The sequence below is a fragment of the Podarcis vaucheri genome, assembly GCF_965113315.1.
Source record: "Podarcis vaucheri genome assembly, chromosome: 9".
NCBI classification, from domain to species: domain Eukaryota; kingdom Metazoa; phylum Chordata; class Lepidosauria; order Squamata; family Lacertidae; genus Podarcis; species Podarcis vaucheri.
The window spans coordinates 62,138,199-62,157,242 of NC_138767.1; the positions used below are offsets into that span (position 1 = coordinate 62,138,199).

Here is a 19,044-nt window from a genome sequence, read left to right on the forward strand (position 1 = left end):
AAAAACAAAAAAGCAGGTAGGGGCATTTAATAGCTCCAAGTAGAAGAGTAGGCCGGTTAAGTATGGCACTTAAAAAAGCCAAAAACCTGAAGGTTGGGTTATGTATTGAAAAACCCCAAATCACTTTGGAAGCATTAGTCTAACAAGGATGTAGCTGTGCTTGCATGTCAAAGCAGAGTGAATACCGCAGCTCTAGTCACAATGGCTGCTACTTCTGCAACTGTAATGTTTTTCCTATGCTTATATTCATGCAGTTAAGCCTTGTTTAGAAAGTCTTTGATTGAGACATTCTCCCTTCGACCATGATTTTTGCAGTTAACTCTGCTAAGCTTCCCAGACTGCCAACCCACTCAGAAAAACTCCCGTGGATTATGGCAATCGACAGCCATCATGCATTTGGTTACCCAATAAAACTCAAAATCTGACAGTGGTAACCATTTATGAGCCTATCAAAATGTCCATGATGGGAGCACGGTTCTTATCCGAACAACAACTGCAAAAGCCACCAAAATGTTTAAAAAATAGAAGCCCAGTGTCATTGCCATCATTAAGTTGTAAAAGATATAGCAAACAACAGGGAAGGCAATGTGCACATTCCACAACGTCTAACTTCTATTGAACAAGTTTGAGTTTGCATAGTTTACTCACTTTGCAACCATTTGGTTTATTTGAAGACAAAGTTGCTTTCAACCAGAGTTTCTCCTTTTAGACAAGATTGCTGAGGCTTGGACCTTGGATATTCCTCTCCAAAGATATCATAAAATATTTAATTACATTTATAGAAGTACCTGACTGGTCAAAATGTTCCAAAATCAATGCTTGAGGTAAAATGCTGCTTAACCGCTTTTTTTTACAGCACATGTCACCAGGAGTACAAATTGTTTTGTACTTTGTCACTTTCTAATGGCAGCTCAGTATAGGAACGAAAGCATGGACTTGGCTTTTTAAAAACCCAATTAGTGTGGAGTGTTTTTGGCACTTTAAATGATTTGTTGAGACCCCTGGCGATGGGAAGGGCATCTCTTTCTCTCTTGCCTCCATAGGAAGAGCAGTCAATGGTTATAATCTCAGTACTCAACAGAGATAAACCAATTCCAACCCTCTAGATTTGTTAAAAATCTACGGGTTGCTTAAAAGTTCCCAGAAACAGGTTATTGCATGATCAGCATCCATTGTGTGGCGTAGGTGAACTGTGCAGCAATTCTTCCACCATAACTGGCACAGCTCACAATAACTGCAAGGCTGCCTGACTATTATTTTTAGAGTAATGAGAAGTGAAAAATGATACGCTGAATAATTAAAGACCAGCAAATTAAGATTGAGCTGGGTAGCAGTTTGCGTTTCACAGCTCAACTGCCTACCAAGCTGTGCACACATACCTTTAGAAACTGAGTCCCAGCTGGCATCAACGTAAGTTAAGGATTCTTGCTCAATTCTTGAGAAAACTTCCTCTCTTGGGTGTAGTGACAAAACGACTGTCATTACACTAGAACCATGAAGGGAAAACCTAGCACCTATATGAATCCTTCCACCAATACCAAGAGTTTTCATGTAGCCAAGGGGAAGAGTCCTAGCTATTATGTTTAGCGTAAGCTTTTTCTCCTGTGTTCAAACTTTTTCTACTCATTTAACACAATCACAGAAAGCTTCCTTAGAATGATTAATATGATCTAGATGGAAAAGCAGAAGACATTTCATTCCATCTAACCACTTCCACGATCTTTCCTTTAATAATTTGCAAAGAACAAGGGAAAATGTAATCTATCAGCCATTTTTACACAATTACCACCAGGGTAAAACAAAGCTGTAGATGAACTCGTCAAAATATAGACCATTAAAAAAAAAATTACAAACACAAATGGCAGATTGCCAGGGTTCTGCTGGCCCTGGCTACTATTTAACAAAAACTTTGTTGAGCAGCAGCAACTTGTTAAAAAAAATAAATATATATCAAGGAAAAAACAAAAATCACATTTCCTTTGGCATCTGAAAGTGATTTACAGGACTGCAAGAAAAACCATACAATCACTGAATGCATAAATAGGATGTGATCAACAGTGTTCTGCATTGCACAGATACAAACTACAGTTTATTTTTCTGTGTCCTAGTAACTTGAATCTATAGGCAGCTTAAGACATACGTACTGCAGAAAATAATTCTGCATTAGTTAGGCTCTCATCTCTTCCATTTCTCTACTTCACATTAGATGCTTAACAGTTATGCAACATGGCTGATTAGCAAAAGTGGTGATGCAGCTTCTTCAATTAAAAAATGGACCGATTTAAACTTTCCTATCTACAGTACAGAAGAGTTGGGGGCAGGAATGGGAAAATAACCTTGCAGAATTCTACGTTGACACTGCATCTCTGCATTTTGCTCAAAAGCAATTCCTGATGCAGTTCTGTAATGATATTACAACTCGCAACAAAGGTATAAAAACTAATTATTTGGAGATTTTAGATCTCTCTGAATGAATAGAAAGTATGACTGTATGTACATTTGTTTTAGCAGGTACTTCTACTTGCATTCAATATATTTACAGTAAAAAAAACAACAATCCAAGACTTTCAAGTGTCAACTGGGGGAAATGTGCACAAGAGAAACTTTTAGAGGTTTACAAGCAACCCCTACCTAAAACAATGTCCAAAGTAAAAACTAGGAAGCTTTTGCCCCCAAACTGATTGCATCACAGCAAATACTAGAGAAAAGAGGTGGCATTCTCAGTGTTAACAGAGAACCAATTCTTCTCGGCAAATTCATTCTATCCAGAATTTATTGAAAGAGGTTTGATTTCTGCATAAGAAACAAAAGAGCAGCTCCACTTGCTTGTGCTATGTCCAGATAGATATACCAAACCTTTTATACAATTGTGTAGAAATTACAATGGTTGAAACACTTTTACTGGTTATTCAAAATAGACCACTTGGAAGTGGGAAACTAGGCTACTTTAAATGGCACATACCCACAAATTCTGGAGGTTCTAGTGTGTTATTTTAGTTGCATGTGCAGTTGGGGGGAGGGGAGAGGGAGGTAAAGAAGAAATGGAAGATTGCTACTCCTTAAGAGGTGAAAACATTTCCGAGTAGGCTGTCATTTTGATCTATGAGCACATTTGGAAAGTCTTAGGAAAAAGTTACAAGAATGAATACTCAAGTACTTCAAACAGTGCTCTGTTCAGTTTACCCTACTTTTTTTTTTCTTTAAAAGTGTCTATGTAAAGTACAAGCATGCAAATATAAGGTCCACAGGCACGTAGGATCCATGTTAAAAAAACATAGGTAAGGTAGCTGGGATGAGTGACATCAATGACTGATGATTATGGACACAATCAGATGTGTTCTGAATAAATTCTTAAAAGTCAAAATCCTGATGCAAATTCCTTCTAGTCTTGGGTCACACTGCTAAGACTAAAGTAGGCATGTTGTCCCCCATTGTTTTAGCCAAGCTCAAGGAATTTACAATATTTAGTAAGAAAAAATTAAAGTATTTTCCCCTTTTTTTTTAAATTTACACAGACGTTTAATTAGCTTTATTTACAGAGCAGGTTTTTTTTTTCTTTTTCTCAGTCTCCAATAATGCCTAGATAGCATCAGGCAAGAATGCCAGTTTTGAAAGAGAATCTATATAGAAACCTAAAAATAAGAGATGGTGAGGCTCCTCGAGAAAGGGCAAGCTGGGCTACAGAAGCAGTTCTCTGCACATGGCTCAGTTACTCAGAAGTAGTTCTGTTGCTGTCTCTACATCCCATGATTTTGATGACAAGGCCACTATTACTGCATTCTGCAAAGACAAAAAGAAAAAGAAAAAAAAGACTCAAGTCAGTGTGTGCACCTGTTCTTTATATAAACTCAATTGTAGCATGAGCCTGAAGAAAACTTTACATGTCAGTTTGACCATGGCTAAATTAAAGTCAGTTACCGTATTTTTCGCTCTATAACACACACCCGACCATAACACACACGTAGTTTTTAGAGGAGGAAAATCCGTAGGCATGCCACCCGTAGGCATTCCCTCCATAACACACACAGACATTTCCTCTTACTTTCTAGGAGGAAAAAAGTGAGTGTTATGGTGCAAAAAATATGGTACTTAACAGAAAACCAGGCGTTAAATGGATTTCCTTGAGCTTCAGAAGTAGTGAAAAAGCTGTTAATCAAGGCATAATACAATCTAAGAGAAGCTTCTACCCAAGAAAGCAAAGAGTATGCCTTGTATCCAAAGTTATGTTGCTGCGTGCAGAAGGATAGACATGCTGTGGTTTCACTTTCGTAAGAGTCACCAATACTCACCCTATCAAAGCCCATAGCACAAAGGTTTTCTATCTTTTTGGTGTATTCTGGACTAGAAACTGGTGCTCCAGCATACACGTGTGCCCAAAGTCGAGCTGTCTGTTTAAACATTTCTGGATTTTGTTTGTACTATAGCAAAAAGGGAAAAAAAATTAAGTCATACAATTGTCCAAACTCAAGAATTTTTGCATTCAAACTGCACTGTCTGGCTTACTTTGGCATCCAATCTGGGATATACATGCCTAATGGTCTGTGATGTTTTGCTGCTAAATAATTGTAACTGATGAATAAATATACCTTAAGACTCCAAAGCACCACAGATAGGCGAGAACACAGTGCAACTGCATTTCTACAATAAATTTATTGCTTACAGAAACTCTTATTCAGAGCAGAATTGGTTAGAATTAAAAGCAATGAAGGTGATTGCCAATGGTGCAAAAGTGACAGGCTTCTTTCCTCTTCATACAGAGACCTTTTAAACAAGACAATATTCCTGCCAGCCACTTTTATATAGTTAGTGTGTGTCCATGTGTGTGCTTTGATTCTGTAAATTTGATTCAGTAACTCTATGAACAACATGAAAACTTTTGTACACATCTATTGAAGAGCTATAACAACCAGCTGGCCTCACTCTGGTTGAAGGAATCAAAAATTGATGCCTATGATACAAGCACCATGTCCCCTTTTGTAGCCAGGCTGAGAGCTGGTAACTGGCCCAATGCCGGAAGTGAGCAAAAACAATTCTCTGTTAATTTAAAATATAAAACCAGACATGCACAGAGTATTTTCTTTTTATTTATCAAGGTAGGCAAAACGTTTGTTTTGCTGAGAGTTGTGACACTGCACATACTCCCAAGTATTAATAATAATAATAATAATAATAATAATAATAATAATAATAATAATGACAAAGGTTTATGCTATAATAAGTCCTATTTTAGGAACTGCACCAATTCTGCATTTTCTGAATTCTCAGAGAGCAAATAAGTATTTCACTAGCCTGTGTCCTACAGATTTAATTAACACTCAAAATTTGGGAGCTGTCAGTGTACTTTTGAAGAGAGAAAAGCATGACGAATAGAGAGAACCAAGAGTTTTCCTAAGCATCATACCTGATTTGCCACTACTGCATCCTGGGGGTCATCAGGTTCCGCAGCTGCCAAGAGTGCTTGCAGTGATAACAACACTGTCCTAAGAGTCATTGCTGCAGCCCTAGAATAAATTAGAAATAATACAATTCACATTATTATCCACACACAAAAATCTGATTGCAATGCCTTTAGAATAATTTCAACTCTGTTATTTAAAATCATCTTCCCCTGCCATGCATTAATTGTACCACTCAACCAGAGAAGAATGCCTGGGTTACTCATTTGCCACAGTTTGCATCAATCACACTAATTAATGGACATTAAGGCTAAAATTATGGCCAAGTTCTCACTGAGATGATAAACCTGTGTCTGAGCTGTACCACTTCAGCCTTTAGGTTGGGCGCTCATATGAGGGAATGTGCCCTTGTGTGCGCGTGTGAGAGACAGACAGCACATTCCCCACATTAAAAAAACACACACAACTTGGGTAGAATCCTCCCTGATACAGTGGTGCCTCGCAAGACGAAATTAATTTGTTCCGCAAGTCTCTTCGTCTTGCGGTTTTTTCGTCTTGCGATGCACGGTTTCCCATAGGAATGCATTGAAAATCAATTAATGCGTTCCTAGGGAAACCACCTTCAGACCAGGTCCGGGGACAGTCTGTCCCCGGACCTCTTCTGAAGGCTGGGGGGGGGGGGACAAGGGCTTTTCTTCCCACCCCCAGCATTTTAAAAAACCCTGGGACAGCGGAGGACTTCTCCGCTGTCCGGGGCGATCTTAAAATGCTGGCGGGCGGCATTTTAAAATCGCCCCGGACAGCGGAGGACTTCTCCGCTGTCCGGGGCGATTTAAAAGCCCCTGGAAAGGCAGGCAGGGGGGACAAAGACTTTCGCCCCCTGCCCGCCTTCAGAAGGTGTTCCCGCCCCCCGCCCCACTTTGGAACAGCTTTCCGAAGTGGGGCGGCTGGGGCAGGTGTCCCCGCCCCCCTCCCCACTTCGGAACAGCTTTCCGAAGTGGGGCGGCTGGGGCAGGCGTCCCCGCCCCCCCTCCCCACTTCGGAACAGCTTTCCGAAGTGGGGCGGCTGGGGCAGGCGTCCCCGCCCCACTTCGGAACAGCTTTCCGAAGTGGGGCGGCTGGGGCAGGCGTCCCCGCCCCCCCCGCCCCACTTCGGAACAGCTTTCCAAAGTGGGGCCGCTGGGGCAGGCGTCCCCGCCCCCCCTCCCCACTTCGGAACAGCTTTCCAAAGTGGGGCGGCTGGGGCAGGCGTCCCCGCCCCCCCTCCCCACTTCGGAACAGCTTTCCGAAGTGGGGCGGCTGGGGCAGGCGTCCCTGCCCCCCCTCCCCACTTCGGAACAGCTTTCCGAAGTGGGGCGGCTGGGGCAGGTGTCCCCGCCCCCCCTTCGGAACAGCGTTTTAAAATGCTGGGGGTCGGGAGCGAAGCGCTGCCGACCCCCAGCATTTTAAAATCTCCCCGGGACAGAGACTTCTCTGCTGTCCCTTGGAGATTTTAAAATGCTGGGGGTCGGCAGCGAACGCTTCGCTCCCGCCCGCCAGCATTTTAAGATCGCCCGGGGCAGGCGGGGGGAAGGCAGGCAGGGGGAGCAAAGACTTTTGCCCCCCGCCGGCCTTCAGAAGAGGTCCTCTTCTGAAGGCCGGCTGTGGGCGAAAGTCTTTGCTCCCGACCGCCAGCATTTCCCTATGGGCTTTCGTCTTGCGATGCAAGCCCATAGGGAAATTCGTCTTGCGAAGCGCCTCCAAAACAGAAAACCCTTTCGTCTTGCGGGTTTTCCGTCTTGCGAGGCATTCGTCTTGCGGGGTACCACTGTACCTAATTTTCAACCACATGAGCCCCATACTCAGTCTGAAGTGATATATTTCAGGCACAGGTCTAATTCCTCAAGGAGAGCAAATCCTAAATCTACAGCTATTTTATTTGTCCACTAATGCTTCCAACTAAACTGTGTAAAAACACTTTGGAGACCCCTATGTTTCAACTAACAGAAGAGGGGAGGCAATTTTTACCAATTACTCACTGCGGTCCCCACTGTGCCCTGAGTGTTGACTCCAGAGAGTTGGGGGAGCCTCCGGAACAGAGCTGAAGATGACATGGGGGATCTAGCCTCCAACTGCTGTTCTTAGTAAGAAACAGAAAAGTCTAAAAAGCAGTAAAACCTCTGTGATTACCTATGGCTAACACTGCTGTACAAAGCACTCCCAATCGGAAGAGTCACCCAGTTTTCTAAATTCCTAAGTGAAAACAGCTCAGTGGTGTAATGAAGGGGAGCAGTCACACATTTGCACCCCTTTCGTGCTTCCCTCATTCACTTCCTTCTTTTTGCTAACCATAGTTTGCTAACCATCAAACAATGACAGACCAGAAACCATGGTTTGGATGTAAGCCATGGTGCGTCAATTCAGATGTCACAGCAAACTATGGTTAACAAAAACCAAGAGGTGCAGTAAAAAAGATGTAGGGGGGCATTCTAAACTGTCAAACCATAGTATAGCATTACAAAGTTTAAAGTAAAGCAATATAAGTTAGGAAACAGTTAATGCACATTATATTTCTAATTCCTATGAAAAATATAAGTAGAGAATGAAAATGATATTTCCATCCATTGTGTTCCATCCATCCAACTGCCCTGTGATCTTCAGATGAACAGTGGTATAGTCATTAAATCAATAATCCACTGTCAATAACTTCACTCAACAAACAATAATTGACTACATTTGTAAATAGACGATTGTCTAATTATCTGGAGGATCTTCAAGAATTTAATGCACAGCATTACCATTGATCTTTTAGGATATCCAAGCAAATAGCCCCCGTGACTGAGCTAATATTAGGATGCCATATTTTTGTGATAAACCGCACCTAGAACATAAAACAAAAAAATCTATTAAATTAGCTGCTAAGTATTCAAGACAACCTCTACATATTTTAATGGGCAAACCTCCAACTGTTTTCACAAATGGCAATATATGATGATAAATGTAAACCTGAGTTCCACCACAGCAGAATGCAGGTGGGGGCTCACATGACTGGATGATTTGCCACTTGAAAAAATATTCCTCCATAATATTGATGATCAAGATTTCTGAGATAAAAACCACCTAAATATGATAGTTTTGTACTTATTGAAATGCAGCGTTTCTTCTGGCACGGAGAACATTTTCTTGGGTGAGCCCCCACAGCAATCTGATGTGATACCTCTTAGCAGAATCGTTTATAAAATGACCTTATAAAAAAGCAGACAGATGACAGAGAAATCCATCCCTTTGTTACCTGCCTGCGTGGAATTCCTGGTTATCTATGGCTACCAAGTGAGTTGATAAGCACAAGGAATGAAGATGCATCCTTAAAGCAATTTTCAGAAGGGTAACTATGTTAGTCTGTTGTAGCAAAACCAAAAGAGTCTTGTGACACCCTGAAGCTTAAAAAGTATGTATAATATTTCTATTATACTAAAACATATATATTAATAAATATTATATATACAATTCAACTTAGATCTAACCGTTACTGCCTTCACATTGGTTTTCAAGCAGAGAGCAATAGAGTGGGGGTGAACAAAGCTGTTCACATCAAGGTTATGTTGAAGGCAGTTTTGTTTTAAAAAGTTCCATCAGTGCTTTACCAGCTGTGTAATATTTTGTGACCAGGGACTATTGACATAAAATGATGAGGGGTGAATGACTGTTGTTTCTGTGTCGATCCAGAAAGATCTGGGGGGTAACAGCACTGCATAACAAAACACCTACTACACAGAAACATTCTAGAGAATTATTCACAAGAATTTATGCTCACTGTACCTTTGGGGGATTAAATGGATACGTTTCTGGAATTTTTATTTCTAGTTGATATCTTCCTCCTGCAAAAGCCAACACACAAGTATTATACACTTTGCCAGTAGTATTTTACCAAAATACTGAATAAGGGAATCAAATGGCATTTTAACTTTTTGTCTTAGAAAAGTAAGTTAACAGCTCATTTACTTTCAGACAGAAGCAATCCTAATAAAAAGGCTTGTAGCTTTTACATTCCTATGTGCAACAGGTCTTTTTCAACAGCGATTGTACCAAAACTCTTCCACATTTATTCCAACTCACCTTGCATTTCCCTGTCCTTGCTGTCTCACTATTTTTTTATTTGATTTGCTTTGTTACCCATGCTGCTTTTCATTCAAATGAACCCCAAAGCAGCTTACAAACAATCAATAACAATGACATGATAGAACTTCACACTACAAACAATAAATAACAATAACATGCTTTTTAAACTCCTGGGGTGGGGAATTTTCCTTTTTATTCTTTGTGAAGAACAATCAGATACAGCTTTAGAGAAGGTAATAAATCCTGTCAGTTCCCCTATTTTCTTGTTGATCGAGCCACCGACACATGGCATGCGTCACTCATTTCAATGAAGTAGCAGCCCTTGTGAGACCATACGCCTAAACAGCAACATAGCAAAACACAAACAAGCCATGGTTCCCATACACATTTTATTATTCAAAATAACTGGCCTTTTGGAAAGAGAAGATACTAGCGATGGGCATGGTCTCTCAAATTTGCTTTGGATTAACCTGGAAAGAATTTAAGTTCTTCTGGGGGAAAAAGGTAGGGGGCGGATATTTTTTTCCTGAGAATCTGAGATTAAAAAAACAAACCCTCTACCTATACCTGACTGCACTCCCTGTCCCCAGAAGCCCTCACTGCCAGCTACTCTCCCAACACAACATCTCCCCTTCTCTGGCACACAGAGTTGGTTGTAGCAGCAGCAGCAATGCACAGGGAGAAAAGTGAAAAGGAAAACTGGGAAGTTCTCGACACAAACTGTAATCACCCTTAGGAAAGCTGTAATTCCTATGGGCTCCAGGCATATGTGCCACTTTTCCACACTCCAGAAAGAGAAAATGATGAGGGAGGGAGGGAAAGAGGAAGGGAAGAGACTATCCTCTCTAGCCTACCAGCATATAGTTGCTAACAGCAGTCAGAGACTGTGGCAATGCCTCTGGGATGCCCAGACAGAGAGAGAAGCCAAGAATTCTTCTCCGACTCAGATTATGAAAGTGCCAGCAAAGAATTCAGGGACATTAAAAAGCTCACCTTGGGGGAATTTTGCCAGCCGTTCCAGTTGTTATGAATATTGACTAAAGTGTCTAGTGTGGCCATTTTGTAACATGGAATGAAAAAAAACAAAACACCACCAATATCGACTAAGACAGGCAAAGGCAAATTGTTAAGGCAAAAGGCAAACTTTTAAGTTGAAGGAAACTCCCTCTCTTAAGATGAGTCTTGGGATGCCTTTTGCTCAGTGATTTCACTAGCAACTCTATGGAGGGAAGTAGGAACACTGATAAAATTATTTGATGACACCCAATTCTTACCTGCACAAATTATGCAAAATGAACGGAAATTTAAGATGCGTAAGGTCATGCATTAGCTGTTAACAAACATTTTTGCTATTGAATGAGAACTCATCAGACATTAAGATTGAGAAATCTTTGTCAGTGGCAAGAGGAACATGCAGCAAAGTAATGTAACTGCAAAAGCAGCAAACACGCATTTGCTTAAAAGGTAGTAAGCACAGTAGTTCAAGTGGAAGAAATGATGTACCCATGTTGTACATTGCACTGACAAGAACACTGTGCCCAATTTTGGATTCCTATGTTTAAGTAGGGCAAATTCAAACTGAAAAGGCAGAACAAACGGAGCTGCATTTGTGGTGTAGATTGAGACTAGAGGACTGAATGGTGTCCTAAAACTATACTAGAAGGCAAGAATGAAGAGAGATAAAAACTTATTAATACATGCAGTTTGGAAATCAAAGATTTTGAGTTAGCAGTGTAAGATTCCCAGGGGCCTCTCTAAAATAAACTTGGGAGTGGAGAATCTCAGTTTCAACACACAGTATACAAAAGGTCTCTCACTCTGTGACTTATTGGAATAAACACTTTTCCACATAACTTGAGGATCCTGGGATTTGTAATGTAAGCACTCTTCTTCTGGGAGAGATGGCAGCCACATTTGGATTCCATGATAAACTATGGTTTCTTGTGACATGCATGAACCACAGTGAACCTGAGCTTGCATGTTCTCCCTCCCATATGGCCAGAAGGATGATGTCGGAAGATTCTGCTCTTTATTTAGTAAGCCACACCACACATTCCCATTCTGGCCAAACCAAGGATCATGGCTTAACATTAACTAAGCTCTATTTCAAAAACAAGCCAACTTCAAAGCATGGGTGATGAAATCGGCTTTTTAAAGCAATTGTATTACAAGAAATAATGAGTGGCATCTTCCCTCCCCCCCCCCAAATGATGGCAGACATACATCTGCAGAACGGAGAAGCAAGCATTTTTGGGCACTTTCTCATATCCTTGCATCCCTCCAAACTGCTCTGGAGGGTTCACAACACCCTGATGCAGATTTGGGGAGGGGTGGGATTTCTTCCCTCCTTGATTCACGGACAGATGCCTGTCATCAGCATCATGTGTCTAAGGTGGTACACATAATGCGTACCACCTTAGACATATGCACGTGTATCTTGCTTCTTTATATATCCATCCTATGCACAAATGTTCTTTAGTGATTCACTGCTTACTGAAAGCTCATCTCAGTGAAGGAGGAAACTTGTGCATTTATTTTTAACAAGTGGAAGCACCCCTGAAAGGTAACAGTCTATACCAGGGGTAGTTAACCTTATTATACCTACCGCCCACTAATGCATCTTTCTTGATAGTAAAATTTCCTTACCACCCACCAGTGCTTGATGGAAGGAGGATTCAGCTTGTGCCCTACCGCCCATCTAGAATCCTGAAACGCCCGCTAGTGGGTGGTTATGAACCAGGTTGACAATCCCTGGTATACATTAACTCACAATACTAAATATTTGGTGGTCTCCATATTTTTCAAAAGCCACAGATTGTAATTATTTCATTCTTAACCCATCACATGGCGCTTTATGTAGCTAACATAAGCAAGAGAGACAGGTCGCGAGAGTACACTTCAACTTTTTACATTGTCAATAGATACCCACCAATTGCTTGGAATTAATTTACTACTCTCTGTCAAGAGGGACAAGAGAAGGGGGTGGGAGGAAGTGAGCTGAAAGACCTGTCAAAAAGCTGAATTTTAACTTAAGACCTGAAAACCTGGTCCTTAAAAATGCTTGCACACTCTACTTCCTCTTACTTGGCATTATTCAGTGTCAAATGTTTATGAAAGCAGGTCACTGTATCATTAATATGGAACTCTTAGCCCCCACCCCAATTTCGCCCCGAATTGCACTACTACTTCCAAGATGTCTTTACAATAAATTATGTTCAGCTAAAAATATTCATGCATTTCTATCAGATCAAACACACAAGTCATTACCAACTCCTGTAAAAGTGCAGCCCAAAGTTTTCTAAAATACTATGTGCACAAACTAGCTTGAACAGATATATGCTACAAACAAAGAAGCAATCTTTTTTTATCTTATGTGACTGCACTAAAAAAAAATGTAGTTCAATAACAGGCTTCAAGATGGGCCACAATACAATTTCTTATAAACTTTAGCTTCAAGTGATAAGATGTGGAAATGTACTATGGCTTATACAAAAAATATTACTTGCCTTCATATGGTGTGTCCGGAGGTCCTGCTATTTCTCCTCTTAGTTCTGTAAAATTTTCATCTACAAGATCTACTTTAATTTGATTTTTGCTTGTCTTAAAAATAAAAACAGAAAAATTACAATCAGATGCTAATATGTACTGTATTCTCTTTTTTCTTAAATTTATAGAGATAAAAAAATCGGATAGCAGTTTTGCTGTAATACGCCAATGCATAGAGTTACACTGGAAGCCACATAACCCCAGTATTTAACAATTTCAAGATCATTTTTATGTAGTAGTTGAAGTATGTTTGGGATTAGACACATTAAGAACATGGAGCAGGTCCAGCAACATTTTTTAATTAGACTAGGGCTCCAAATCTGTTCATAGTTAAACTGCTTAAATCTCACTCAAGTCAATGGGATTTAAGTAATCTAACAGGGCGCAGACATTTTGATATTTAAATTGCCAAGTGAGTACTTAGATTGTATGTGTACTGCATATTTATTAAACCACAAAAATAGACATTAGAAACAATCCAATTAACAATGGGTGGCACATTTTTATTCTCCATGATCATTAGTTTTCAAACAATGTAAATACGTTCCAAAGCAAATTAAAAGCCTAATTCTAAGGCATAGTTCTAGAGTCTAGACCAGCCTTTCTTAACCTTGGGTCCCCATATGTTGTTGAACTGCAACTCCCATCATCCCTGACCACTGGTCCTGCTAGCTAGGGATGATAGGAACTGTAGTCCAACAGTATATGGGGATCCAAGGTTGAGAAAAGCAGGTCTAGAATGATGGCGTTTAGTTACAGAGTTAACCAAGAAATATAAATGTGGCAATGACAACTATTGAACTATCACTGGCTTTGAATACAGACACTTGGCAAAAGCAGACAGTTCATGTTCAGCCACATCCTCCCACACTTTTAAGAGCATCCATCTCTCTACTATTTTATATATCACTACCAGCAAAGGTGGACGGGAAGGTAGGAAACAGAAAGGAAGCAGGAAAGAAAGAACCTATGGCAAACAGAATGCTAATAATCCGATGAGATTGAAATAAGATTAGTGTTTGAAACATCCATGTGTCTTAAATAGGTACAGCAACCATGAGTATAAGCAAGTTACTTTTACAAAAGGATGCCAAGCGTTCTCAGGATTTAACAACTACATACTGCCACAATGCCTTTGGGGATCAGTGTACTCTTCTGTAGACTTAAGGAGGTTTAGGAAGAAAATCTGCAATCAGGGTGGCAAAGTATGTGTTGCTGATCAATTTGATATGTCAAATATCACCAATTAAGCCATGTATTATTGAGCCACGGCCAAATATTATCAGATGTTCCAAGTCTATTGTGTAGGAAATGGCAGCTTATCCTCTCTCTCTCTCTAAATATATATATATATGTTTCCATCAGTGTGCATAGTGCTTTACAGATACAAAAGTCCCTAACCAGATGACTTAGCATACTATCTATAATTTAACACAGGGAGGCCACAGAGGAAGTAGAGGCAGGTGGTGCAACCAAGCAATTTCGACCCCAGCCTTAACAGTATTACTTTTGTACGAATTCCGCTCTGAAGAACACAAAATCTCTCCCCACGTTACTCTATGCCTTATTAATTGCTTCTACATTCCTGATACATTACAGAAAAACAAACAAACCCAAAACAGTTTGCCAACCCTGATAAAAAGAAAAGAAATATTCTGAGCAAATGCAGTTTCACATTCTAATAGGAATCAGAGAGTTTGATTCTGCTGCTCTGATGCTAGACACGCTACAAACAAATACCATTTTGCTGTAGAACAGTTTAATATATGTTGTAAGATGTATGAGAATCTGTAAACATGGACCTAGGAGCCAAATGGTTTCTGGGACCTGGGTTGGGTGTGTGTGCCGGCAACACTTTTTATTTATTATTTTGATAAGCATGAACTAATACGCAATTCACATAAGTGACCACTGTATCACATTTTTAGCAAAAATTGTTAAGACATGCTTAATTTGGCATTTACAATAAAAATATTGGTACCGTACTTCAGTTTTCAAAACACTCTACTCTTTATTGTTAAACTCCTTATCTATCCTTAACATATACTTCCAGGCTTCAAAGCACATAATTTCAGTAATCCTTGAGTGTCACGCAAAAAATGGCGCCCAGACTTTTTGAGGTGCTCGCAAATGGAGAATCTTTAGGTGCAAAATGCTCCTGGCTAATTTCAAACCCTGGTCTGGATGGTCACCTGCTCCCCACCACCGGCTATGACAGCCTGGATTTTGACCTCAAGACTATACTAGCTGCACCACCAGGCAGAGGTAAACAGGGGAAGAATGTGTATCATTTCAGTTATAGACACTAACGCTTAAGTTACAGTAGAGTGTGTGGGCAGCATGGCTTTGACAACATGCACCGAATGCACCGATATGGGCATCTAAAGTGGCCTAAGAGATGTGTCATTACACAGACTGGCCCAGGAAAAGGTCCAGGGCACATAATGAAAACTAAGCTGATCATATACTGTTACGTGCATGGATGGGACACTTGTAAGAACTCAAGTGTTCTGCAGCATGAGCAGAACAGGCCCACTTTCCACAGAGATGATTGCTCAAGTCATTTCATTAGGGAGTCACTTGTTAGTAAGAGCAGGAGCGAGGACAGCTTGCCTCTATAGCCCCAGAGAACTCACAAGGCGTCTCTCGCCAACACCTGCAGACATCTCCAAATAGGAACAGAGTTCCAAAAAGGAACACAGCAAGTCATCAGTTGAAGAGGTTGCTTGGCCTTATGGGACTGGACTAAGATTTAAATGGTCATTCAGCCATTAAGTTTGTTAAGCAACCTTGGGCTGGCCACACGCACTCAGCTTAAAGATACCGTAATTTTCGCTCCATAACACGCAGTTTTTTGCTCCTAGAAAGTAAGGGAAAATGCCTGTGCGTGTTACGGAGCGAATGCACTCGACCGGAGCCATGGCTGCCGTCAGTCAAGCAAAGCGGAGCCGCTTGCAGGGCTTTGCACGGCTCTAACTTTGCTTGCTTTACAGCCAGGAGGAGGGGGAGGAGCTGAGGAGGAGGGAGGGAAGGAGAGCCATGGCAGCAAAGCGGGCAGCAGCCGCTTACACGCGAGGAGGGACAGACGGGAGCCATAGCAAGCCGGGAGAAGGCAGGCAGTTCAAAGCCAGCAGGCGCTTTTAAAGTAGCCGGTAACAGCTGCTGCAGCCTCAGCTAGCAAAGGTCCCAGCGCTCTCTAAATGGAGCAATGAGGCTGCAGAGGGACAGGAGGGCTTGGATCAGGAAGGATAAAGTTTAAGCAACCAGCAGCAAAAAAAAACCAAAACCAACCTGGAGCTCTGAGCCACGAGCGCAGTGAAAACCAGGAAGTAAAAGAAAAGGCTATCCCCCGCTTCTCAGCTGTTTTCAGGCAGGATAGATTTGAGCATTGTCTGGGTCCTAGTGCCCCTACTGCTTTTTGTGCTCCATTCTATTGCTGCTGGTGGCTGCTTATCACTCAAACTGAACCTGATACCAGTAGCCACCTGTACAAACAAAGTAGAAGGCTGCAAGGAGGAGAGCTTTTACACAGCTAATAGCAAATCCCCTGCAATCCAAGTCCTCCTCACTTGCTCAAATCTATTCTGCCTCAAAACAAGGAGCGAAGAAAAAGGCTGCAAACTGTTAAATGGAAAAAACCCCAGGCACAGGGCAAATACCTTAAGTATACCTTTAAAGCAACAGTGCTCTTTCCCTCCCTGCTCAGCTCGCAGAAAAGCTGCTTCTCCACCCACCCCACGCGTGCTCCTTATCCCTTGAGTGCTTTTCCTTCCCTCCCCACTTAAAACGTGGTTACAAAGCACGGATCCACATGGATCCTCAGGATTTTTGCACTGGGTCACCCCAAACTCACCATCAGATCACATGTCTGTGGCCACAGCATGAACCACAAAAATCATACATCTACTGTTTCATTTAGAATATTTTTTTCTTGTTTTCCTCCTTTAAAAACTACGTGCGTGTTATGGTCAGGTGCGTGTTATAGAGCGAAAAATACGGTAACTCACAGGGCTGTTGAAAAGAAAATGGGAGTGCCTTGAAGGAAGGCATAATAAATAAAATCCACTGCTTCTTTAGGATGCCTAAGGACAGCTATTTTTTTTTAGTAATTAGCATTAAGTATCAAACATGCTGATGATTAATATCTTTGCTCGCATAATATTAAGGCTTCAATCAATTCTTTTAGCCAACCAACAGTCTTTTTAAAGTAGTTAAATGCCCAATTCTAGACAGTACATCTGGCGAGGCAGTTTTGAAAAGATAGATGTCCTTACCAGTAACAGTTGGGAGGTAAGAGTAGGAGACGGGAAATCCTGGTCAGGATTATGCAAGCACACGGTTGCCAAACAAAAACTCCCATCATCCCTGACCACTGGCCAAGCTGGATGGGAGTTGTGGGTTCCGCAACATCTGGAGGGCCATACATTCAACACATCTGGACTAGCAATTTCCAACATGAGTTGCTGACACCAGTGGTGGGTGCTAGCTGATGACCACTGCTTGCTTATAAGGTGCTTAGTGTCTTTACTTCTACCTCCCAGTGCAGATTATCTGGATCTCCCTCCCCCCCCCCCCTTGATCACCTTACAGTGATAGCAGCTGAACCAATGGCTTATGGCAAGAAAGCCAACATCTCTCTTTCTCACTTTACTATCAAATCTTACTTGGGAGCAACACTTCTTGACCCCAGTGAGAGTTATCTTGAATGGCACATTTTAAGTTGCCACGGTGGTTTTGGTGCATGCTATGGCGCTGTGATCTTGGGCTTGCAGATCGGAAGGTCGGCGGTTCGAATCCCTGTGACGGAGTGAGCTTCTGTTGCTCTGTCCCAGCTCCTGCCAACCTAACAGTTCGAAAGCACACCAGTGCAAGTAGATAAATAGGTACTGCTGTGGTGGGAAGGTAAACAGCATTTTCGTGCGCTCTGGCTTCCATCACGGTTTTCTGTTGAGCCAGAAGCAGTTTAGTCATGCTGGCCACATGACCCGGAAAGCTGTCTGTGGACAAACACCGCTCCCTTGGCCTGAAATTGAGATGAACGCCACAACCCCATAGTCACCTTTGGCTGGACTTAACAGTCCAGGTGTTCTTTACCCTTCCCCCCCCCCCACTTCCTATACTGCCAAGACAACATGAGACACTCCAAACCATGCAGGAGAAGCCTGTGCCATCATTCATCTATATGACCCCATCAATCCAGGGTTCAACGCTGGCAGGAACTGCAGAATGGACTCTTTTCATATTGTCTTGGACTTCTCAAATTCTCTGATGGCGCAGGAAGGAGCAGGGTCTTATGCTGCCATGGTAATACAAGAACCTGCCCCAGTGATGTATGTTTTGTGAGAAAAAATTAACTGGGTAATTAGGGTAATCTGCAGTGAAACTTTTTTTGATGCCCTAAAGTGAGATCTAATTTAACATGTTTATTTTACTTTAGCAAAGCTAAAAACATTGAAACTACCAAGCTTGCCTAATACTGTATTTTCAATTGGCATCCGTTCTTTGTTACTAATGAACTTAAGACCTGGGGGAAAACTTAACACTGCACATCATTGACTAGGACTGAGTAAAGCGTATAATTAGGCTGCAAATTAGCAAAAATCCACTGCTAGGATGAAGTTGTCTCCATTCCAAAAATCAGTTCTGAATTTATATCAAATTTAAAGCAAAACCAACTGTGATAAAGCCTCCCTATAAACAGAGACACACGAAAATGGCTTGGAAATAGTAAATTCAGTTTGCAATTCCTTTACAAAAGTGTATGAAGCCAAGACATATAGGTACCGTGTTTTTCTCTCTATAACACGCAGATTTTTTTCTCCTAAAAAGGAAGGGGAAATGTCTGTGCGTGTTATTGAGTAAATGTGTGGTCCCTGAAGCCGACAGTCCAGAGTGGAGGGGCAAAAATCAGGCAAAAATCAAATCGCGCGTCAAGAAGAAGGGAAACCTGAAAAGAGGAAGCTGCTGCTTTCCTGCATTCTGCCTCAGGGTCTTACTGCCCACC

At 41.5% G+C, this 19,044-nt stretch overlaps 1 protein-coding gene across 1 annotated transcript in view; it reads right to left on the reverse strand.

The window, feature by feature from the left end:
• Nucleotides 1-2,755: 2,755 nt before the first annotated feature.
• UBE2K (ubiquitin conjugating enzyme E2 K) overlaps nucleotides 2,756-19,044 on the reverse strand; it is a 32,611-nt gene continuing 16,322 nt past the window's right edge. The window contains exons 2-7 of the mRNA XM_082238322.1: nucleotides 13,001-13,094; nucleotides 9,195-9,253; nucleotides 8,174-8,256; nucleotides 5,402-5,501; nucleotides 4,290-4,418; nucleotides 2,756-3,780 (exon numbers count right to left, since the gene is read on the reverse strand). Coding sequence (XP_082094448.1) covers nucleotides 3,706-3,780; nucleotides 4,290-4,418; nucleotides 5,402-5,501; nucleotides 8,174-8,256; nucleotides 9,195-9,253; nucleotides 13,001-13,094 — 540 coding nt within the window. The 3' untranslated portion in view covers nucleotides 2,756-3,705. The remainder of the gene's footprint in view (nucleotides 3,781-4,289; nucleotides 4,419-5,401; nucleotides 5,502-8,173; nucleotides 8,257-9,194; nucleotides 9,254-13,000; nucleotides 13,095-19,044) is intronic.